The following is a 23,961-nucleotide window of genomic DNA, read 5'->3' as shown; positions in this document are numbered from 1 at the left end:
AATTGAAAAAGGCCAGCGGCAGCCTTCCTAGGCAGGTAGATGCCAGCAGCCACCCCGGGCAAGAGCTTTCCCAGTTTAATGCACCCAGGGTCTTGTGTGTCTCCTCGCAGACCCGGCTCAAGTTCTGGTATTTGGACTCTTGAGTCAGTCTCTTGTCTGGCTCTGATCTGCAGCTCCCTTCGGTTCAAATGTAGGTCTCGCTGAGGGCTAACCAGGGACTTTTTCAGCCAGAACTGTGTAATAAGTCACGGGGAGAAAGTTGCAAAGCAGGGAAGTCTGGTGGAGGCTGAGCCATGGCGACTGATACAAGAGTTTAGAGTGGACGCCTTCCCACACAGCTGCAAGGGGCCAAGGCAGCAACAACACCAGGGATGAGAAAGGAAACTCGGAGTAAAAAGGACCCGTCCAAGGTCACACAGGGGCAGGCAGGAATCCGCCCAGATCGGATGTGCCTAGGCATCCATGTTCCTTCCACAATGTGGCACCTCCAGCCACCTCCACCTCTGTATTCCCCGACCTCTCCAGAACCTTCTACTGTACAGTAAAGCTCAGATACACTCAACCCCTTTTGTTTTCACTTATTCACTTTTCTTCATATGTGCGGGTACACATGGGGAGGCCAGAGGTCAATGTCCAGCATTTTCCTCAGGAGCCATCTGCCTTACAAAAAAATAAAAATTAGCCAGGTGGTAGTGGCACACGCCTTTAATCCCAGCACTAGGGAGGCAGAGACATGTGAATCTTTGTTTGAGCCCAGCCTGGTCTACAAAGCGAGTTCTAGGGCAGTCAGGGCTGTTACACAAAGAAACCCTGCCTTGAAAAAAAAAAATAAAGAAATAAATATTAAGAAAATTCTTTATGTGTTAATTGTTTTGCCAGCGTGTATGTATGTGCACTGTGTGACCGCCATGGGGGCCAAAAGGCATGGGAACCACCACTTCCGTCTCCACCTTACTGTTTTTCAGAGAACTTACCAAGCAGGCTAGGCCAGCTGGCCTGCCCCCAACTCCACAGTGCCATCACACCTGGCTTATCTCTGAGTTCTGAGGGTCCAAGTCAGGACCTTATGCCCCAAAGGCAAGTGTCTTATTAACTGAACTGTTTACTCAATTTCCCACTCTCTTCTTTCAGTTTATTGTGTGAGTGTCTGTGTGGGGAGGAGCTGTCAGGACAGCTGAGGAGGGGTCTGTGCTCTCCTATCTTCTCACCAGTCCTCCCCGCCCCCTTTTCTTTAAGATAGGGTCTCATGCACCTCAGGCTGGGATGACTTTGCACTCCTGATCTTACCCCTGCATCCTGGCCTGGCATCACTGTCTGTCCACAGTGTACCGACTGTGCTAGGGCACGGTAAAGGGAAGCTCTTCCCACCCCAGCAAGCTGGAAGAGGAAAAGAACCGCTGTTGGACATCCATGCTAACAAGGTCTACCTGAGTCAGCTGGCCAGGTTCAAAATTAAAGTTGTCTGAATATAACAGAGGCACACTAATTAGCTTTTTTTTTTTTTTTAATCAAGTGTAACAATCTGCCTGCTGCAATCAGAAAGCAGCTCAGTCTATTTTAACTCGTTGTGGGGCAGGAGCAAGTTTGGAGCACAGTGGCAATCCCTCCTGCGTTCCCTGTCACTTCTCCGCCCTCACCCCGACCCCATTAACTGTGTGATGCTCTGTAGGGCATGCTACCTGGCGGACCTGTTTTCTCATCTGTCAGACGCTAGAGAATGAATTAGCCCATCACTCTGTGCTGGCAGAGCTGGGAACAAAGCCGTCCTGGAACTTCACAACTAGAAGAGCCAAATGATACCCTGGACTCTTAGCTCGGGCTCCTAACGAAACCTCAGGAGTTGTGCAGAGTTCTGTGATGTCAGCTACATGGCACGTTGGAGCGCTGAGGCCAGGGAGGAAGTCCATGAGGACCCACCTGAGAGTGGTGGCCATCAAGACCTGAGGGAGCTGAATACCCCACTGTCCTCACAGAACAGACAGTGACCGGTAGAACTAGCTGCAGCCCCTCAATCCAGTGAAACCGCCCTCCTCCCTGAATGCCAACGAAGTGCTGGAGCTTGGGGATCATCCACATCACTCAGAGAGGTATCTGGCTGGTGCCTGGAAGGGCATTTGTCAATCCATCCCCTAGCTGCACACTCAAATGTGTACTGTGCTAAATTTCTCAGCTAGAAAAAAAAAATCAAGTATTTTTTTTCCCTGCCTTTTCTACATAAATGGTAGCTGCAGGCTACAGATGCCAGAGGAAGGGAAGATTCCCAGACACCTCAGGCAAAGGCAAGTCTGCATGGGAGGCGTGGCAAAGCAGTACCTGTAACCTAGTGAGTGAGTGGTGACAGCACACCAGTGGCCGCTGATACAAGCAAAGTCGTAGGTCCTGATTGACGTACTTACAAGGGATAGTGTGAAGCCAGGAAACTGGAAGGAGAAACAAAAAACAAAACAAGCCATACCTGACCCAGAACTCTTGCTGTTTCCCAGTTCACAGAAACTCCAGAAGAGCCTGAGCTGACCCTGCATGGATGTAATTAGCAAATCCATTCAGCAGGCATAGGCCACGGAGTAGAAAGCCTGTATCCTTACAGCAACCCTTCAGGAAAAGAGAGGTGCAGGGGGGCTGCAAATGAGGGTATTAGAGGACACACCAGAACCCCAATGTATGTGACTTACTTTAATTCTGATTCAAATCTGATGGGAAACACTGAACAGCTGACATTACTGGGTCACTGCTGGGCTCTTCAGATGCAGCCACAGAGGCTTACACTTACACACGTAAATCTTGTGCAAGACACCTAGGATCTGCGTGAGCTCGACAAGTGGGTAGGGCTGTGTGTGGTGCACCACCCAAGGCCGTGGGCACGTCACTGTTTAGCCACACATAGCTCAGCCCTCACAGGGACTGGTATGCAGTACCAACAATACAAAGTTAAGAAATCAGCCAGCAGGGCTGGAGAGATGGCTCAGGGGTTAAGAGCACTTGGCTTCTATTCCAGAGATGCAAGTCTGGTGTTCACTACCCACATGGTGGCTCAAACCATCCACCATCCATAACTCTAGTTCCAGGGAATTTAACTTTCTTCTGACATCCTCCAGTACCCAGTGCACACATGGTGCACATACATATACACATAGGTACATGTGGGCAAAACACACACACTACATAAAAAATTAAGAAAATGAAATTAAATTAGAAGTGGTGGCTCATGTCTGTAATTCCCAGTACGCAAGAACTTGAGAAAGGAGAACTGTCATGAGTTCAAGGCCAGCCTGAGCTACCTAGGGAGTTCCAGAAGAGCCAAGGCTACAGAGTAACACTGTGTCTTAAAAAAAAGTGGGGTGGGGAAGCTTTGAGGATTGCTCAACAGGTAAAGGACCATCTGCCAAGCTTGCTGGCCTGAGTTCAAGCCTGGAAACCACACAGTGGAAGAAGTGACTCCTGCAAGTTGTCCTCTGATCGACATGACTGACATGCATGCCCCATACCCCATAAACAAGAGTGAGGAGAAAGCTTTCCCCTCCAGTGAATAAACCAATCTCTCACTAAGAATTTTTTAAAGAAGATTTATTTATCTTATGATTTTGCTCATGTGTGTGTCTGTGCACCATGTACAAGTCTGGTGTCCGTGGAGGTCAGAAAGGGGTGCTGGATCCCTTGGAACTGGAGTTCCGCATGGTTTTGAGCTACCAGTGAGTGCTGAGAATCAAACTTGGGCCTGGAGCACAGCTGTGTGTGTGTGTGTGTGTGTGTGTGTGTGTGCAGGACCTGTGGGGCAGAGGGGCTGTACAGATAGCAGGCTAACTCTTAAGCTTAACTCTTAGAGCCCTCAGACAATGCCATCTGAAACACGAAGAGTGAAATATAAACAACAGTCAGCTACTTTCCTTCAATCCAATTTCTGAGCAGTGGTGTGATTGATCAATTTATACATCGATTGGCCTTCACCACCTCTGTGCTGCTGCCACCGCCTCCATTAGGGGTGGCTCAGTTCAACTTCTGGCTGGCAGGGTCCAGCAGGGTCACTGTAGCTGCTGGAGCAGGCGGAGCACGTTGGTGGCGTAGGGGTTCTGTTGTTCGGTGGCCCCCCGCAGCTGCACGGGGTGAAGGCTGGGGTGGGGGGCTGTGAACTGCTGCACAGGGCAGTACAGCTCTTGCAGGAGAAGCCAGGTGGAGTCGGGATCTACTTTCATCAGGTGGAGGAAGACGCTGTGGAGAGAGGATTGCGTGAGCAGGGGAGGTGGGTGGGAGGAGGAAGGAAGGGCAGCTACTGCTCATCCCAGAGGCTGTTCACTCAACTCTGAGAAGGAACTGATTACAATATCAAGTCACTTCATTTTTTTTTTTTTTTTTTTTTTTTTTTTTTTTTTTTTTTTTTTTTTTTTGGTTTTTTTGAGACAGGGTTTTTCTGTGGCTTTGGAGCCTGTCCTGGCACTAGCTCTGTAGACCAGGCTGGTCTCGAACTCACAGAGATCCGCCTGCCTCTGCCTCCCGAGTGCTGGGATTAAAGGCGTGCGCCACCATCGCCAGGCCTCAAGTCACTTCAAACAGTAGAGGGAACCTACTTTAGATCCTAAGACAGGGCCATCAGGATGGCTCCAGAGCCTAACAGAAATGTAGGCGAATAGCTTCGGTCCATTGACGTGGAGTAAAACAGGGATTAGTTCAAGGGGAGCAGTACTGACACAAAGAAGTTCTTCAGTGTAGAGCTGGAGTCTGAAGGAATGACAGGCCTAGCCCCACAACACCAGCTATGCCTGGGGATTTGGGAAAGCCCCTTAACTTTTTCTTCAAGATCCTCATGTGCCCCTGGCTGGATCCATTCTGGTCACTCGGAGTCATGGCTTCTTAGAGGTCTGGGAACAAGAGCCAACAGAATACATGCTCTTTGAAGGCTAGCCAAGGGATCTTGAGGAGAAAAGTATTGATGTCCTGTACAAACACAACCTAGAGCTCAATTAAGGGTCAAGGCCACAGTGTTACCAGGAATGAAAGTCTTCACCTTGACCTGAACTCTGACTATTATCTGTTCAGTTCCTGTTTCTGAACCACCAGTCGTGTGCCCCCAGACTGGACAGTCCCGTGTAAACCTCACACACTTGGCTGTTCAATCCTAGGGTAACTGATGCTCTCCCTGTGCTGGCCCTACCAGCCCACCCACTGAATCACCTGCTGGAGAGGCTGCTTTCCCACTTTGTCGAGGTGGTCTCCCCTCTTTCCTCTCAGAACTCTCTCACATTTAGCTGTCTCACAGTGGCAGGGAGTGTGGCTGCTGGCTTTCCTTTGGCTTAGCACACTATAAGCACTCAGTGAATACCTGCTGACTAACAGGCTCTCCTGCCTGACGACTGATTAATGATTTGAGGGACACCCCTTCCTGGGGTTTTTACATTCTAGCAAGGATCTGTGAAAGGTCATGAGGCCATCATAAAGAAGAACAGGAACAGGGAAACAAAATGTGTTATGTATCACTAGCCATGGAGCCTTGGAACTATACACGTGGTTTGGCCTCAATTTCCCTACTGTTTCCCTTCTTTTTTCCTTTGAGACAGGGACTCATGCAACTCAGGCTGGTTTCAAACTTGCTATATAGCCAAGGTTGGCCTTGAACTCCTACTTTTCCTGCCTCTACTTACCAAGTGCTGGTGAATTCTTTTAGTAAAACCACATCTATTTTCAGTTTTCTCATTTTACAGCATTTTGCTTAGGTTTAAAACACAGATCAGTGCCTACCAACTCCAGTTAAAAATCTTTTTAATATGTATTTGTGTGTGTATGTCTTGGACATGTGCATGCCATATGTGGAGGCAGGGGATAACTAGCAGGAGGAGGTTCTTGATTTCTACCATATGGGTCCTGGAACGGAATGCAGGTCTTCAGGCTCCATGGCAAGTGCCTTTACCATCTATCTCAGCAGCTCCCAAGTGTATTTTAAATTTAATTTTGAAGTTAGCATATACAATAATAGGTTTTGTTACAGTTTTCACACATATGTACCATTATAGGTTGTTCTTGCCCATCTCCATCCAGGTGACTTCCATTTACCAGCTAAACTACCATCAGCCTCAGTATTAGTGGACTCTACCACAGACTCAACTAGTGAAGAACTAAAATACTTAAAAGCCAAATTCCACTTGTAATGAGCACAGACAAGACTTTTCCTTGTCATCAGTCCCTGACCACCCAGAACCAGCATTCAGTGTTTACACCGTGCAAGGTGATCACCATGTGCCCAGGTTATAGAGACATGCTGACATTTCACAAAGGGACTAAGTACTTACGGGGCCTGGAGCCAATTCCTCCTGTGTACCAAGAAACAACTATACAGATAAGAAGATAACCTCTTTCTTGCTAATTATTTCTAGGGACCTCTAGCATACTTTTGAGAGTCAAATGGGAATAAAATGATTGCTAAATAAAAATTAATTTCTGGTTTTTAATTTCATTAGTTAGAAAAATTTGTGTCCCTGGGAGAGTTGGGCTTTATCCTGTGACACCAGTTTTGCTTTCTTCCTTGTGTGTGATAGACATATCCTGGGGGGGAGGGAGACTGTGTGCATGTGCGTGTGAGTGTACATGTGTGTACACCTGTGACTGTGTGAGCATGCATGCGTACATGTGTGTTAGCTTAGAATAATCTTGTTGATAACCTACACAGTGGTGCTGAAGAAGTGATTATACAATTCTAATTCGTTGTTTCCACTCCACTGCAGAAAAGAGATGGGGCCTGCGTGGGAGACAATTTTTGTTTAAAAACAAAAATATCTTTGATAATTAGAGTGGTGAGGGAAATGATAAAAAACACCCCCCCCCAAAAAAAAAACCAACCAAAGAAGCACATTTCTGTTTACACGTGACACCGTTGACAGTTTCCCTTGGTGCCAAAGACTGTTAGAATGCAAATGATTTCATTTGACTTTTTTTTCTACTTCAAGAACTGGAACAATTTCTTAAGCTGCAGCTGCTCTTCCTTCAAGGAATATTTTTATCTGGGCAACAGTCAACAGAAGGTGCTGAGGCCCAGCTCAGCCACAGTTCCGCTCTGCTTACAAGTTCAGAGCATAACGACACTCATTCCTGAGACCCCTTTAGCGGGCTGAATGGGATGCTGTAATCACTCTCTGAGATTTCCAAATAAAACACTAACAGGGAAGCAAAGAAAGCATGTGCAGACTTCACCTGTTTTTATTAAGCAGAACCAAACTCTTAGAAATCATTTTAGATGTCTAAAAGGGTATACACTCAAACAAGCAAGTTCCTCCTCCTGCCTCAGCCCCTGGAAGCAAAGCATCCTGCCTCCAGAGCCTGCTTCCACTTTCTCCCAAGGATGATCACAGGCAGTCTAGCCTCCCCATGGGCGTGTTCTGAGGGGAGGGGACAGGAGGGGTGAGGCAGGGGAGCACTCCGAGTGTCTAAAGAAAGCACTGTTTCAGAGACACACACAGAGAAAATCAGAGATGAGAAAGAGGGAGGAGGTAGATAGGGGGAACAGAAAGAGAGAAGGTGGAGGGAGAGAAGGGGAGAGGACAGGGATGGGGTGGGGAGCAAGAGCCCGAGGAATGATTACTACTACCGACTCCAGCAGTATCACCGGCTATGGATAATGCTCAGACTGAAAAGGGCAAAACATCTGTCTTTTGTCTCACTCAACCCCACAGTGCCTTGGTGGGGCCCAGTTCTCAGCCACAGGGTTCTAATTCTGTCTGTGATTTCAGGGACAGCGGAGTGCAGTATATTTCACCACCTGCAAGCATGAGGAGGGGAATGAACCCGTGCCATGAAGGCAGGTGGCTGGCAGGAGCAGCTGTGCTCCTGCTGGGCAGGAGGCATGCAGTCTGCTGAACCCTAAACACTGACAAATTCTTAACCTTGGCCCTGTTGGCTTTGCCACCAGGAGCTGAGCCTGAGGCCTGGCAGGTTGGGTCTGAGGGCTCCAGAGGTCTGGCTTTGATTCTCAACTCTGGAGCACTTTGCTTGGGGCCACTTCTTGCCCAGCCTTTCTGCATAACCAAGCCAAGAGACAAAGGCAAGGCCTCTCTTTGAGTGACCAGGGCAACTGCCTGGAACACGTCCTCAAAATAGCTCCAGACATGGCAGGACGGTTGTTGAACATGCCAAATGGCCAGTCCTCTCTTTTCAAACCCAAAGAGAAGGTGCACTATTTAACTCCCGAACAAAAACTCCTTTCTCCTTCCCCCAGGCCCAAATTGGTGGCTCCGGGGAGCACAGTTATCAAGAGATTACCTGGTCCCCAGAGCACAGGAGGCATTCAGCTGTGCCTCTTGCCTCCACATGTCCCGAGGCAGGTGATTATCTCTCAATAACCTGTAGGGCCGTGTAGCTTAAATGATAACTTGACTTTAAAAAATTTAGAACTCGCCGTTAGGCAGTTTCTAAGCAACCTCTGTTTCCATGGCAAAGAAGCCTGGTGTTTATACTGATTTTTCACTTAAAATGCGGTTTTATTGAATTTCACTTCATGCAGGCAGCCATTTCCCTGCACTCCAGCCCTATCTATAGTTGACGGGTATCAGTAAGTACCTAATAAACTCCAGAGGCCAAACCAACAGAAGGAGAGCATTCCTTCAGGATCAGTGCTGGGCTACTCCAAAGAGCCAGCTGGGGTGTGGTGGCCTGGGGGGCAAGAGTGTGCTGATGGAATCTAGCTCGCAGAGCCAGGGCCTCATTCTTGTGGTTCAGACATTTAAAGACGCCATGCTAGGTTTCTGAGATGTTACAAAGGAGGCTGATGAAAGATATGGTTTTAGGACCCATCTCATCTTCTGGGGAAGGCAGGCATCATAGTGTAGTATGGCCAGGCCATCCTAGAGGCCCTCTGAGGGTGTAGCCAGGGAAGGATTCCTAAGGGGTGCATACGGGCAGTGGCGACTCCTGGGGCAGACAGATAGTTCCGAGGTGCTGTCTGGCTTCCACGGGCCCCCACAACTCTGTAGCATGAGCACTGGATTATCTGACACTGCCACTACTACCGCCACCACTCCCCCCCAACCCCAGTGGCAAAACCCAAAAGAGAACCCTGTGTTGTAGCAGCAGAGTATGTCTTTGCAAGCTCTGTCTAGACAGCATCCGCTCAAAGGCGGCTCTAGAACACTGTAAGCCAATCAGGGTCTGGAATTGCTAAATAAACTGTAACTGAAGTGCAAGGCTCCCAGCTCTCCGGGTGACAGGCTATTCTTTCTCTGTCAATTACTTGCTTGAGGGATCTGATGTTCCTTGTCTCTTTCTGGATTTATAAAATGCTCCCAGGAGCTGTCAGGGCAAATGCTAGAGGTAAAGAACTTGTGGCTTTGTGTCTGTTTGTTTATTTGGAGCATCTAAGGCAGTGGTTCTTAGAAGCATGACACACCTCTTTCCACAGGGGTCTGAGCAAATGTGGCTGAAAGCACATCACTTACTGGGAAGCGGCCTGGTCCCCTCACCGGCAGAACAGCCTCCATACCCCATTCTCTGGTCATCTCTTTCTCCATTACTCTGCGCATGCCAATACTGCAAATGAGGCTGTGTGCTGCCTTTTAAACAAATGGATGCCCAAGGTGTTGACTTGTCCCAGGCTGCAAGCAGTGGGCTATGTTTCCATACTTGGTAATTTACTCTAATGTGTCTTGGTTCATTGGTTAACCAGTATTTCAAGCTTGTCCTTTCTTGCTATTCAATTTAGCTATCTTCCTATGCACTGAGGCTGTTTTTTTTTTTGTCTCTAAATGTTGGGAATGGGAGATTATGACTGGAAGCAACAATTTACTCTCCAAATACATGCTACCAATTACCTTTGCTGATACACTTACTTGTTAGACCTAGCTATACTTACCTGTTCAAAACCATTCACCCATCGATCGACCTCCAACACAGACTCCCATTAAAAATATTTAAATGCAGAGAGGACAGGAATTAAAACCATAAACACCAGTTGCAGCATATGATGCTAATCATGCCCCTAAAATATCACAAGACAGAGTATCATAAATGTAGTAGAATGCTTCCACTGCTTCATGCATATTTAAAAGGACATGACACGGAGAGGCCCAATCTGTTAGAGACAATTCAAAAGGAAGTCAGAACCTAGCAGGGTTTAAGTCTTACTGGGTGGGTTTTAAATGAAGCCCCTTCCATCCGGCTAGCTTTTCTACCTCCAGGCCCCAGGCTAAGGTCCCATGGCAGGGTTGCTTGCCATGGCTTCAAAGTAGCCTCTTGTCTCAGCTCTGGCTAATATACTCAAAGGTCGCATGCAGTGTTTCCTGCCCCTACAAGAAAGATGACACTTTTGTGACAATCTAAATGTTTTTGCCCTATCCTACTCAAATTATTTTTCTGTGACCCATGCTTTGTCACTAAGCTAGCAGCTCCTGCTGATGGGTGCAATGAGAAGTCTTTCTTAGAAATGTATTTCTGGTGGGGTATGATAGCGCATGCCTTGGATCTTGGCACTTGGCCTCTGCATGCACATGTACAGGCAAGTTTACCCCCCACTCCCCAATAAACACACAGGTTAGCAATCCCATAACACATTACAGCCTCGGGAAAATACTGGCAACACATGATTTAAGAAGTGCAGAGATCTCTGCCTTCATATCAGAAACCTAGTAACCTGCTTTGTTTGTAATCTGCATGGCAGATGTCTCTTATCTCTGACGCCATGAAATCATGCCTCTATGTGCACAGTGAACGGTTTCAGATCTGAGTGTATTTTTAGAACAATGGGCCTTGAAAAGAAAAGCAGCAGTGCCTGTCAAAAGATGGATAATAGGAAAGCTAACTACTTGGATCTGGATTTGTCAACTATTAATCAAATGTCAAAAGGAAAAATATGAGGAATGCCCTCATTTCCATGCCAGGTGCAACCCAGGGGGAAACAGCTTTGAATCCAGGCCTCAAGTGAGCTGCCCACCCCATTCAGGGGATGAGCTATTCATTTTGAGCTAGCTGAACTAGTGGATCACCTCAGTAGCTCCTGAGCTGTTCAAACAGACAGGCCTGTGGGTGGCGTAAAGAGGAGTCGGGCTCTGGTGGGGATGAAATGAAGGAGCCTGTGCTAGTCTGTGTTGTTCAGGGTTTGAAGGCACCAGCTGGTTCTTTGATGGGCTAGGATCCTACAGCTAGAAAGAGAGCTGGGAAGTCAGTCAATAAAGGAACCTTCAAACCTGCTCCTGACTTCCCCCACAAATGGAGATGGGGAGGGTGTCCCAATTAACACGGGGAAAAAAAAAACCTTTTGAGGAGAAAGCCCTATTCAGATTTTAATAACAAGTAGATTTAGAAGGAAGGCTGCACCCAGGTGTATACGCACATGACAACATATTATTTGGTTAGTGTATACACACATGTACTTCCTACATATACACATATATACAGAACCACACTTTGAAACACACGCACCACAAGGGCAGAGGCCACCTGTTTTCAATTTTCAGTACCCAGACCAGTGCTTGGCATACAGGAGTTTACCACATAATCTTTAGAGTTGACTTTCTGACCACATCTAAAAAACAAAACACCTGTGAGGAAGACATCGCCACCATCCACTCATACAGGGAGGAACTGAAAAGTAATAGATCCCATGCGGCCTCACAGCATAGGACCTAAACCTAGGTTTATCCAACTGGTGCTACTTGCTCTCACACATGCCAGGTGACCCCCACTCTGACCCAGGTCTATCTAAGCGATAACAGCACCAGGACCTGCGTGGCAGAAGGTGCACTAGCTGGTGGCTTACCTGTATCCCTAGCCAGGTTCTGGGGTTGGCAGGGGGCAGGAGCTGATAGAGACCAAGCAGCCTTGGAGCTTAGTTTTATCACAAAACTTATTGGGGATGGGACTTCATGATTTAACAGTAGATACTGTCTAGTTTTTATTTGTTTTTGGTCCAGAGTGAAGGTGCAAATGATGTAAGACCTCGCTGTAGGACAGGGAGCCTCAGAGGCTAGCAGGAGATTGGCCCATTGAGTATACATATTCAAGGAAAAACCAAAATTGGGATGGAACCCTAAGAGTAGGGGAGTTGCTCTCCTCTGGAATTCTTCCCGGGTATGAAATGGCAAAGCCCAGTGGCCAGAAGGGCACAGAACCGCATGCTGGGAGATATACTAAAGGGTTCTAGACTATTTATGAATTTGCAACAGTTAAGCTTGCCTTTGCCTCTGGCTTAGGTGGGGCATGACTGATCCAAGGCTTACTCCTACTGATGCTGCCTTCTTTATAGCCCTTGGTTTGATGGCTACTCTTCCCATACCCAGAATATGATTTACTTATTTGTCAGCCATTAATGTTGCTTAAATACATGGGATTTGAAGAAGCGTCCCCCCCATAACCAGTTAACAGTGACACCTTGTGGTAATAAGCAGCAAGGTTATCTCCTGACCCACCCCTCCCCCAAGTTGTAAGATTTATGCCCCCTCCTTACAAGGCATATTTGCCAGATAAAAGCATAAACTGGGATGGCATCTCCACTCTTAGCATTTACAGCCTTGGTTATATCAACCACCCCCTGATCAATTTCCATTTCCAGAGTTTACGACCTGGATGTAAAACCTACCATGAAGGCTATATTTAATAAAACAAATTAAAAAAGCAAACAGAGGTTGGGACATTCTTTGGAGCCAGGAAAAATAAACAAGAGGAAGGAGAACTTAGCAATGATGTGGATAAAAGGAATGTGCGCCAGTTGCCAGCTTTGCCACATTATGACGACTCCGAGGCCCACAGAAGCACCTATTCTTTGGGAATGTGGTTTACTGTCTTGTAGAAGGCAGAGGGCTCAGAGCAGACAGAGGAGCAGGATAAGAAGCTCCCCTGTTCTGAGGGAAGTCGGGCCATCTGCGGCCCTTCTGACTTCCCCCGTAACTTCTAGAGCTTGTGCTGAGGTTTGTCTTTTGTACAACCTGCTACAAGCTCTCTAAACACGAGAGCGTTCCTGTCTCCCATAAGTGTGTGTTGTGTTACTCTGACAGCCATGTGGTGAATACGGTGTCAGAGGTGGAGGTACAGCTGGTAAAGAGGCTTCTGTGGTGGCTCAGGTCAGGTCTTACGGTGGTCTGACTATACTGGTACTTGGAATGGAAGAGGAGCAGTTTTCCAAGTGGGCAGGTAGGCATTCTCTTAGTAAGGAAGGAAGGGGTTAAGGAAAGAGAACTAAGGACAAAGGGGCTGGCCTGGGACCCCTACTCTCTCTTCACGACTACCTTGACTGCTTCAATGCAATCAGCCTCACCAGGGCCCTCCACATGATGGCTCAGGACACCAGGCCTGCCTACTGTCTTGGGTGACTCTTCCTGTTTAGAGAGCTCATTAATTTCAGAATTAAGATACAAATCGGAAAATACTGACTCTTAGCCCCCAACCCCTTCAAAATAAGTTTGCAGATGAGGCGTGGGTGAAGCAATCAGCTTTGTACGTCCTCTCCCTCCCACAAGGCAGACTTGGTCATCTGTCTCAACCCCCTGGTGGAAGGGAAGGCACTGGAGCAAAGGGAGCCACAGTAAGTGATTCGGCTGCATTCTCCTCCTCCAGCCACCTTGAACACTAACTTAAGATTCAGCAAGGTCCAATTCTGGGTTTAATTACTTTCAGTGGCAGAAGAGAATTAGAAATGAAAAGATAAATGCATTGTGAATATCAGCTTGATGGCTCTAAACTTGAAGGATGGGATGCAGTGAATGTAGGAAAAGCAGACTGGGATGGGAAGTTGAAAATCAGATTTCTATAACTCAGAAGAATTTACTCCAAGATAAAGCCATCATGTCCTTGGGTTGCACCTTAAGTCACAGCACAACCAGCTACAGCACGGCCCAGGGAGGATCCCTTTCACTCTGTGCTGGTTCTTTTTTTTTTTTTTTTTGTTTTTCGAGACAGGGTTTCTCTGTGGCTTTGGAGCCTGTCCTGGAACTAGCTCTTGTAGACCAGGCTGGTCTCGAACTCACAGAGATCCGCCTGCCTCTGCCTCCCGAGTGCTGGGATTAAACGCGTGCGCCACCACCGCCCGGCTTCTGCGCTGGTTCTTAAGGAACAGGAACGCCTGAGGATAAGAAGCTCCTTGGGATGCTCCCCTATGCTCCAAAAACCATGACTGATTTTGGGTCTAAGAGATTTGACGGGACAGGGACAGAAGGAAAAAAAGCTACCAAGGAAATTAAGAGCAAAGAATTGCAGAGACAATAAATCAATTCTAAAAGCTATTCCTCTCACTTGTAGGGAATGCAAGGTTTATAAGAGAGCATGCTGCTCTCCTCATTTCACAGTCAGAGCAGCCTTCCCAGCTCCGAGGGGAATGAGGAGTCACCTGACTCCCTACCCAGCAAGGTTGAGGAGGGCTAACTCTAGATACCTGGGGAGAAGGGGCTATGCTCACATTAAGTTGGCAGGCCAGGCAGTACTGGCAGCAGGTGTCCAGGGGCAGGCAGCTGCAGAGCACAGGCTATTCCCAGCAGGCAGGAGTGCTGAGGAAAGGAGGCCAGGGTGCACTCCAGGCCTCAAGTTAAGGATGCTGCTGTGCTCAGTTTTGGCTTATGAGAAAAAACACTTAGTCCTTGTGAAACCAAAATAGCTTGTGTTAGAGGCACAGCTATTTTCTAACAGGCATGGCCAAAACCCTGGGAAATGAGGCTCATGTAATTTTGGAATCAAAAGGTCTATCAAGTTGCTCTTTGGGTCAGCTTACTGCCAGAAGCAGCTGAGTAGTATGAACACGAGAAACAGGCACGCATCTGCCTGCACCCAGTTCTGCACAGATTCTCCTTCCACCTATGACTTTCTGTAGTTAGTCATGGCACACCTGGTGCTTTCCTTTGGCTTTGTTATGAGGAGTGAGCAGAGGCACAGAAAGGTGCTGGATCACTGATCACAGGAACAGAGTAGAGGCAGAAATCCTACAGCCAGGAGGGCTTGGGTTCCCTCCAGCACCCGACCTTTCTGCTTTGTGCCCCTCTGGAATTGTTGCTGACACCGCAGCACCGGGAAAGGTCACGTGCAAAGAGAAAGCATCTAGTCAAAATACCATCCTTGGAGTTGGCACAGTTAAAGAAATCATCTTAACCTGGCAAGGAGAGAGAAAAGAGGGCAGAGATTGCCTCAACTCTGCTTGCCATTAGCAAATCATCTATAATTTAGAACAAACGTAAAGAGATGCGGGTGATGAAGCAGACGTACCTCCTGGCAGCCTCTTGTAATTTCACGGGCTGTTTGGTGCTGAGGTAAATCAAGCAGGCATCAGCCACTTTATTCAGGTCACCCTCACCTACAGGGCAGAAAAACAAAACAAGCCTCAGGCTCTCAGACTGCACTGGGTACAAGCAATATCCAACACTGTCTTGGGACCTAAGATTAGCCATGCAAAGTTCCCTGAGCTCTTTACTCTGCCCAGCAAGCCAGGAATACCTTAAGGTAGAAGGAGAGATGGGGGGTCAGGGTAGACTGAAGGAGGTGTATAAGAGGGGAGGTGAGGGATGCAAGCGCCACTCGGCAGAGGACACAAAGCAGGGGCATCAAGTCATGTGCGGGCTCTATGGCCAGGAGACCCATGTAGTACCTACCTAAGTCCAGACTCTCACAGAGGGGGCCCAGGCCCTGCAAGACAGCTAGTTGTAGCTTGAAGGCCAATGTGTGAGAATAAACTGGTCCAGCCCGGGCACTGATGGGGGCCTGGGTGATTAAGCAACTGGCCAATTTTGGCAGGACATCTTTGCAGAACCGGCTCCGGAGAAAATCGCCACATCTACTTCCAAGTGTCTGTAAAACCTGAAGAAACAGCCCCCAGTCTGGTGACTGCATATTGCTAAAGCAGTAAGAGGGTTGGGACACGTTTGCTAATTCAATTCTATCTAGGACTCTATTTAGGAAAAAAATGGAATTATTGCTGTTAATTCCTTGCCCATGGTTTGTGATTCTGACAGTTATGAATTCGGAGGTCTCTGCTTCCAAGGCATAGATTCTTCTATCCATAAATACAGATTACATGGACAGTAATTCAGAGGGAGCTTGGGGTGGAGGAATAATATGATTAATACCTTGATTTCCTTTCCTTTTTTTGATAAGAGAGAGCAAGCACTTAAAGCAGTTCACATAGATCATCTCTGGAATCTTCCTAACATCCCTTGAGAAGACTTGGGCTTTTAACTCTGACTAGCTGAGCAAACATAAACTCCGAGGCTCAGCAGCTGCCATGTGCAGGCATCAGGAAGATGGTGACCAGGCTATGGTCCCTGGCTAAGCCAAGGCTGATCCCTGTGGCTGGAGCCATCTCTGCATTCCGTCTGTTCAACTGCATAATCTCTCATGTACATCACCCTTTTTCTATCTTTCACAACAGGCAGTCTCTTTGCATGTGTCGTTTAAACTTTCTGTAGCAGAACATATTGAAATGTTTTGCCCCGCTGCACAAGACTGAGTGAACAGGAGGATAGGAATTTCTTTAAGAATCAGTAAGCAAGGCATAATGGGCTCACAGTGTCTGTCCAGTCTGCAGAGTAAGGTTCTCAAGGGCCCTTAGCTGTATCACATGACTTCAGGTAACGCACTATTAATGTGTCTGCATGTGGAAAAAGCAGTCTTGCTTGCAGCACACACGTCTTAGTATGTTTTCATTTTTCTACACTGGCTGGCTCTCATTTCAAATAACCTATTAATTTTCATAAAGGGAAACAGTACATCTGAGTAAGATTTAATAATACTGCCTTCTCTCTCTGCTTTCCCCTTTCTCTCTACACACATACCTTCTCTCTCTTCTCCTTCCCTCTTCACACACACACACACACACACACACACACACACACACACACCCCCCATTTCATGCATTTTGCTTTGGTATTAACATTAACAATTATGTCCCTCAAATAAGCTGGTATTCTGGCTTAGTATCTATTAGAGAATCTTACAGAAAACCAGACTATCTCTGCCAGGCATACTGACTGCATTTCCAGCTCCCATCTGCTGTCCCTCCACATCTCTTCCCTCTGCTTCATCTTGCTCATCCACTTCTAATTTATGCTGTCTTGCATGGCAATCGTATCTCTGTAGGATGTCGTTAAGTGCTTTTTAGAACAAGGAAGGATATAAATAAATAAGTGAAAATTCATGCACTAATATAAGCCAAACTAACCAGGGAGAATGATATCTCTACAGGGCTGTAGCTTATCAAAGGCCTTCACCAGAGTTCTATTTCATACTTGACAAAATTGTACCTAAATTACTCCTGAAAATGGGTGACTGTGGGCTTGGGCTAGGCAGAAGTGGGCTGTCATCAGGTCTTTCATATGATTTACTGAGAATGAGCCTGACCTGGGTTCTACCCCTTACTAGCTGTAGAATTCCAAAGTATGTTATCATCACTGACTTTGTTTCTTTCTTGGCCAAAAATGGAAGTAATAAGTGTCTTGCAGGTTACTATAACATGAACTTCCATGTGGACAATGCCAAGCCTTCTGCTTGGCACACAAGAGATGCTCAATGAATACAGGTGGCCTTTGATTTTATGAGATCACACAGTTTTAAATTCTAAAGAAAGTGTCATTTAATCTTTTCTGTGCTTTTCTTATTTTTCTTTACTTTCTTTAAGGTCCATGTCCAGAGGTCAAATAAAGAGAAGTAATGCAGAAGACGGGGTCAGTACCTTGAAGGCTCTGAGGACTGCCAGGGGGTCATCACTTGTGAGTCGGTGCACGAGTGAAGGCCAGGCTCGATGAGCCAGGGGGAGGAGCTGGTTCTTATGGAACTGTAGAACCACTACACACAAACCCAGCACATCCAAGACCTGAAAGAAAATACAGGACTTCAACAGGCAGTAGGGGCTTAAAACCAGATGCCTGGGACCAAGTCCCTGTTCAACAAAGTGAGCCCTAGAAATGCATTAAAATAGTAACAGAAACTTGATACACCTTTTAGTTCTGAAACAACATGAACCCAATTTCCTGGAGATTTGGCTCTTCCTGTTGACTTCAGTCCAGGCCAAGTATTAGAGCCATACAAATACACAAGGAAGGCAACACTTCCTTGCCTTCATGGAGTTTAGAGTCAGATGGCAAAGACCTTAGATACCATTCAATAGAGAAAAGATTAGCTACTGTTTCAAGAAAGACCGTAAAGTATGTAATACAAAGAGATGAAATCTCTAAAGCAAGGTGTCTCTCAGGAATGGCTTCTAAAAGGAGACACAAATGATGAGCAGGCACTAGTTCAGTGCACAGTGAGGGTCCCTACAGTTGGCCTACAACGAAGAAGACCCTGCGGCTGGGGTGGACCTTGGTGGCAGAGTGCTGCAGAGCTTGTGGCACTCCTGGGTTCCATTCCTAGTATCAAAACCAAAACAAAACAAAAGTCAAACAAACAAAAACCAAACCAAACCAAAACAATAACTAAAAACTAAAAAGCCCCAGAGCTTTCTCTGCTTAAGAAATGAGAGCAAGATGGAGCTGGACCATAAAAGGTCATGTTAAGAATCTTTTATTTTGTGCTAAGTATACTGGGGCATTTCCAAGTGTTTTTTAGTAGGGAAATGACAGGACACATCCATGTTTTCTGAAGGTCATCCTAGTTGCTGAGTAAAGAAGGCATTTGAAGGGGATTGGGAAGAAGTGATGAAGCCCTTAGGGGCTCATGGCAAAGATGTGATCACATGATGTCGGCAGAACCACAAAAGGATTTGAACATGTTCTAGAAAGGATTTGAACCCTGTTTGACTTCAGCAGCACTTGTGACTTCAACGGAGATACTCACAGTCAGGTGGAGGAAAAGAGCAGCAGTACCACTGAAAGAAACAGGAAGCAGGGAGGAGGAGGAGGCTGAGAAGATGGTGGGCTCAAGTCTTGTTGCTATCGGGAGAATCAGGCAGGAAACCGAGGGCTATCCAATCTTACCAGAGAGGTTTGGGCTAGCCTAAACAGTACACTGATCTTTTAGTCTACCACTGAACACTGACAGCTGGCATCAATTGTAGGTAGTGGTCAGTACAGCAGCCAACACAGGCTTTGCAAGAATGGGTACCCACAAAGAGTGCACAGGGTATGTGCTCTTGAGTCAGAAAGGCAGAGTGAAGCTGGCCAATGGAGTCTTACCAGTTTTCTACAACCAGCTGACCCCATATCAAGGGCATAGAAAAGAGGAGCTCCACATCTCAGCAGGTGGACAGAAAAGGGCAAGAGTGCAGCACCGATGGCTTTGATGTCACTGTCTGGACAAGCTGCATTTTATCTCATGGATTCAAAAATGCCTATTTCTCCCTCTCCCCCCATACCTAGAAAGTTCTCTTTGCTTTGTCCCTTTGTATAGCCAGTTCTTTAACCTTTAGAAATGTTGTCACCTCAGAGGCCCGCTTAGCTGGCTAGTTGGAATCAGAAAGCAAGCTCTGCTTCATGGATAGATTACCCTTCTCTATCATGGTGCCTGTTCATTATCTCGCTAGAACCTCCCAAACTTGGATATATGTGTGTATTGCCCTTTCCCCACAATAAACAGAGAGATCCAGGGGAAAAGGGTTCTTTTTTCTTTGTGCCACTGTCTTCCGTAAGTCCTGCATGAGGGCTGAGGGAGGGAGGGAATGAATGAGTGTCTACACCATACGTCAGGCTCCCGTGTTTTTATATGAGCAATCCTGTGAGGGTGACATCCTTGTCCCCTCTTTCCTCACGATGATGCAAAGGTTCAAAATTCAAGGTCGCCCGGCTAGTAAAGGACAGAGGCATCATCTTAACTCAACTATGTGGATCTTACACTGACAGGCTTCTAAAAGATTTAGTATTTGTATGATGTGTCTGTGTGTACACCTGTGTACCAGAGTATGTGTGCCACAGAACGAATGTAGAAGTTCTGGGAGTTGGTTCTAATGTGTGGCAAGCAGTTTTGCCTGCTGAGCCATCTTGCTAGCCCAACTGACACTCTTTTTTTTATCCAAGACAAGGTTTCACTGTGCAGCCCTGGCTGTCCTGGAGCTCACTTTGTAGACTAGGCTATCCTGGAACTCACTTAGATCTGCCTGCCTCTGCCTCCCAAGTGCTGGGATTAAAGATGTGCACAACCATGGCAGGCACCAACTGATACTCTTAGTTACTGTAGTGTGTACACAGGTGCCAGAAAGATGAAGAGTATTTAGAAGGTTGACAAACAGTTTCTAGGTGCTCAAACTGAAGCTTTGTGTATCACATGTACTCCTGCCCCCAATGCTTGTCGAATGTGTAATGGGCAGATGTCTCAGGAAGACTGAAAAAACTCCATAACACAGACCCTGACCCGGAGGTAACTTGCAGATCAGGGTTTCCATCCTTTAACAAGGCCACCGAGCAACTAAAGCAGTTGTTCTCCCTCCTCGAGGTGTGGAGAAGCGATGCTTTTCTTGGGCTTAAGAACTTTTTGGAGTGATTATGAGATTTCTCCCTCCCAATGGTCCTTTGACAAAGTCACTCACGTGGCTCAGTCCTTGGGATCAGGGCTTGTTTGGGAGCTGCTGACATAAGAGGAAGTCAAATTACAGAAAGTGTTAGTTTTTTCTATGATGAAAATAGAAACAAAAACAAAGATAAGTGCTCAGAAGAACAACTGCCTTAAAATATTAAAAGCTGCATCCTGCATTATATCAGCACAGAATGGTCACCATTCTAAGCACATAGTATTCCTTGCCTTGGAGACTCAGTGAACCTGTCAGGCTCTGTGGTTTTCAAGGTAGGGGACTCAGCTCCCTCTTGGTATCTGGGCTGACACAGAAAGATGTTAAAACTGCTGTCCCACAGAAAGACCCCTTTTGATGCTTCTTTCTCATGGACATCACACATGGGCCAGGAGATGAGGAAATTTGCTTGTTTATCCAGTTACCACTGACCACAACACATCTCACACCTGCTGCTCTATGAATGAAGAAAAGGGCCACACACCGACCTTCAGGCGGATTTTCAGATTTTTATCTGATGATAAGTGGATACAGCGCTCCATCACATCCTTGGCTATCTGGATGTGTACTGGCAGTGGTGGCTCCACATCTGGAAGGGTGTCATTCTCATCCACTTTTGGGGGAGATGATTGTTCCTCTGAAAGAACAGAATTAGTGACAATGCTTTAGAAAAATCCAGCTTGACAGATAGCTTTAGACTCCAGAATAGGACTGTGGTGGTTTGAAAGAAAATGACCCCACAGGCTCATAGGGACTGGGCTGTGGACTTGTTGGAGTAGGAATAGTTTTATTAGAGGAAGTGTGTCACTAGCTGCAGGCTTTGAGGGTTCAGATGCTTAAGTTAAGCCCAGTGTGATTCTCTTTCTGCTGCTTGTCAATCCAGATGTAGAACTAACTCTCAGCTCATTTTCCAGCACTGTGTCTGCCTGCATGCTGCCATGCTTCCCACCATGATGATAATAGACTAACCTCTGAACTGTAAGCCAAACCCAACTAAATGTTTTTCCTTATAATATCTGCCATGGTCGAGGCATCTCTTCACAGCAATAGAACCCTAAGTGAGACAAGGACTTAGAGGAAAATGTGTAAAGATGCATCATAAGGAATTTACGTCAAACTGAACAACTCAACAAGTTCACTAGGAGTGGTGGTGCGTGCCTTTAACCCTAATGCTCACGAGGCAGAGGCACATGGATATCAGAGTCTGAGATCAGCCAAGGTTACACAGTGAGTGGTACCCTACTTCCTTTCCTACCCTGTCACCCCACATTTGCAGATACAGCACAGGCTCTATAATATGTTTTTGCATGAGAGGAAGAATAACAATGTACTGGGAGGGGTAGGCCATGGAATGATAGATGACTTAAAACTTTTTTAGGGCACAGTTCCAATTTGGAGCCCCAGGTTGGGTAGTGCCCTGGGTGGCCTTTTCTCTGTTGTCTCCTTTCCTTTTTGATTCATCCCTTGACCACAGAGAGCCAAAGCTGATCATCTCTACTAGGCTTGTAAGATGTTTAGATGACCAACACCAAAACCTTATTATCTTCGTTTGAGATTTGAAGTTCTAGGGCAGCCTGGTGCAATGCTCAGATGTAGGGCTTGGACCAGGGAGACTCCACAACCTGTTAATACCTCCTTTCACCGTGCATCACCTCGCCTGCACCAAAGGGATAAGGCATATCTTCTGCCACTAGGAGAGTGAGTAAAGAGGATGGCATAGCTCTCAGCTCTCCCTGCCTAGTACTGCTTGAGAAGATGATGATGGAAACTGAACAACAAGACTTGCCAGCTGTCTGAACCCCAGGCCTCATCTCTGTCCTGCAGGACTTTCCTGTCTACAGACCCACCTTGTTCAACTGTTCTATTACCAGTTGTGAGTGAGCATTTCCACTGAGCTGAGCACTGCTCCCCTTAACTTTTTCTGGGTTCAGATTCCTCTGCTAGTAAACCTGAACCTTATAATAGAGGGTATACTAGTCTCTGCTAGATGCTGAGAGGATGAAGGGAGATGCATCTGTGGAATATTTGGCTTTCTCAGAGAAAGGGACCTTGACTGTATAAGCTGCCTTTACAAAGTTAAACAGAACATTCACGCCAAACCTGTATCAGGACAAACAATCTTACAAAGTCAAGGAAGTAGAATACCCATAAAAAATGCTAACTGCAAAAGTAACAGGGCTAGACTGCTTCTCCTCAGAGGAGGATCTGTTGTTTGAATCTGCGTGTTGTGGAGTGCTTTTCAGGAATGTGAGCAGAGCTTCTGATTTTGGAGGAAGGTTTGATTCATGCCATCTGATCCTAGCAGCTATCAAACAGAAGCAGATCTTTGTGTGTTTGTGTATATCCATGTGGATGGGTGGGTGCGTGCATGTGTGTGTGCTTGGAAAGGCTAGAAATCAAACTTGTGTTTTGTTCAAGTTATCCACCTTGTTTTTCCAAACCTGGTAGAAACTGGTCTGGAGCTCACTGAGTAGGCTAGGCTAGCTGGCCAGAGAGCTTGGGGACCTGCCTATCTTCACAGCCTGAGTACTGGGATTACAAGCCCATGCTACCATGTCAGGCTTCTTATGTGACTTCTGAGGATCAAACTTGAATCCTTATGCTTGCACAGCAAGCACTTTTTTGACTGCATTACCTTACCAGAACCAGAAGACCTTAATCACAGAAGAGCAGATTTATTGTTGGGTTTGGATCTTGGACTAGAGTGGCAGCCTTGATCATGAAAGGCCAACTCACATCCCTCTTCAGAGATGTAGGACTGGGTGGAGTGTGATTCACAGGAAGGTTCGGGCTGGCTCAGCAGAGAAACAGAAGAAAAAGCCTGAAGGTTATAACCAGAGCGCTGGCTGTGGGAAAGAGTTTGGACCTGTACTGCTTGCCACTGCTCACAAGGAATCTGTTGCATTCATGGCTGTGAGCTATACTTTCCTGTTATCCTGGACGTTTTGGCTCCAGCTCACCAGAATAAGAGCACAGATGGGAAAAATGAAAAAAAGAAATCTGCTCACTTCAACCTAACAAACTAATTTGGGACTCAGTTCGATTTAGGATAGTTCTGGGACCACCAAGCTCATTATGACTTGGCATTTTATATTTGCAGAGGCGATTCTAATAATTTATTAATCCTTCCATGACCTAAAGCTCCAGATTGAGTTTGTGAATAAAACAAGAGGCCAGAGCTGCTTCTGGCTTGAACTCTCTTTTTCCTCTATCATATATATGTAGGAAAAACACCGCAATTGTTCCATACCAATAAAGGAATAGATGAAGCCCATGAATAGACAATGGGCCCAAGAAAGAAAAAAATGATAGAAAGAAGCATAAAGAAACCCATCCAACTTGGGCATTAATCAAAGACATGCAAAGTAAAATAATGAGCCATTACTAACTTGCTAACACTGGCAAGTGAAGCAGGCAATCACCACTGCTGGGAAGGTGCAGACTGACAAGACTGGAGGGCAATCTGGTCAGCACTAGCTGATGCTCTTGTCTTGGATGTAGAAACCCTACTTGTGAGGATTTCTAGAGATATGTGTAGTGATATTTCATCTGTATTTTCTTTCTTTCTTTTTTTTTTTTTT

General features: G+C 46.5%; 1 protein-coding gene across 2 annotated transcripts in view; it reads right to left on the bottom strand.

Moving 5' to 3' along the window:
• Positions 1-3,533: 3,533 nt before the first annotated feature.
• Tti1 (TELO2 interacting protein 1) overlaps positions 3,534-23,961 on the bottom strand; it is a 46,547-nt gene continuing 26,119 nt past the window's right edge. The window contains exons 3-7 of one of the 2 annotated variants that reach the window (XM_026787038.1): positions 20,869-21,017; positions 17,615-17,755; positions 15,540-15,744; positions 15,157-15,244; positions 3,534-4,206 (exon numbers count right to left, since the gene is read on the bottom strand). In XM_026787038.1, the coding sequence (XP_026642839.1) occupies positions 4,020-4,206; positions 15,157-15,244; positions 15,540-15,744; positions 17,615-17,755; positions 20,869-21,017 (770 nt within the window). In that variant the 3' untranslated portion in view covers positions 3,534-4,019. The remainder of the gene's footprint in view (positions 4,207-15,156; positions 15,245-15,539; positions 15,745-17,614; positions 17,756-20,868; positions 21,018-23,961) is intronic. The other variant, XM_005363013.3, reaches the window with a different exon arrangement.

This window comes from Microtus ochrogaster, linkage group LG8 (genome assembly GCF_000317375.1).
Source record: "Microtus ochrogaster isolate Prairie Vole_2 linkage group LG8, MicOch1.0, whole genome shotgun sequence".
Taxonomy (NCBI): Eukaryota; Metazoa; Chordata; class Mammalia; order Rodentia; family Cricetidae; genus Microtus; species Microtus ochrogaster.
This window is presented reverse-complemented; position numbering and strand designations above follow the sequence as displayed.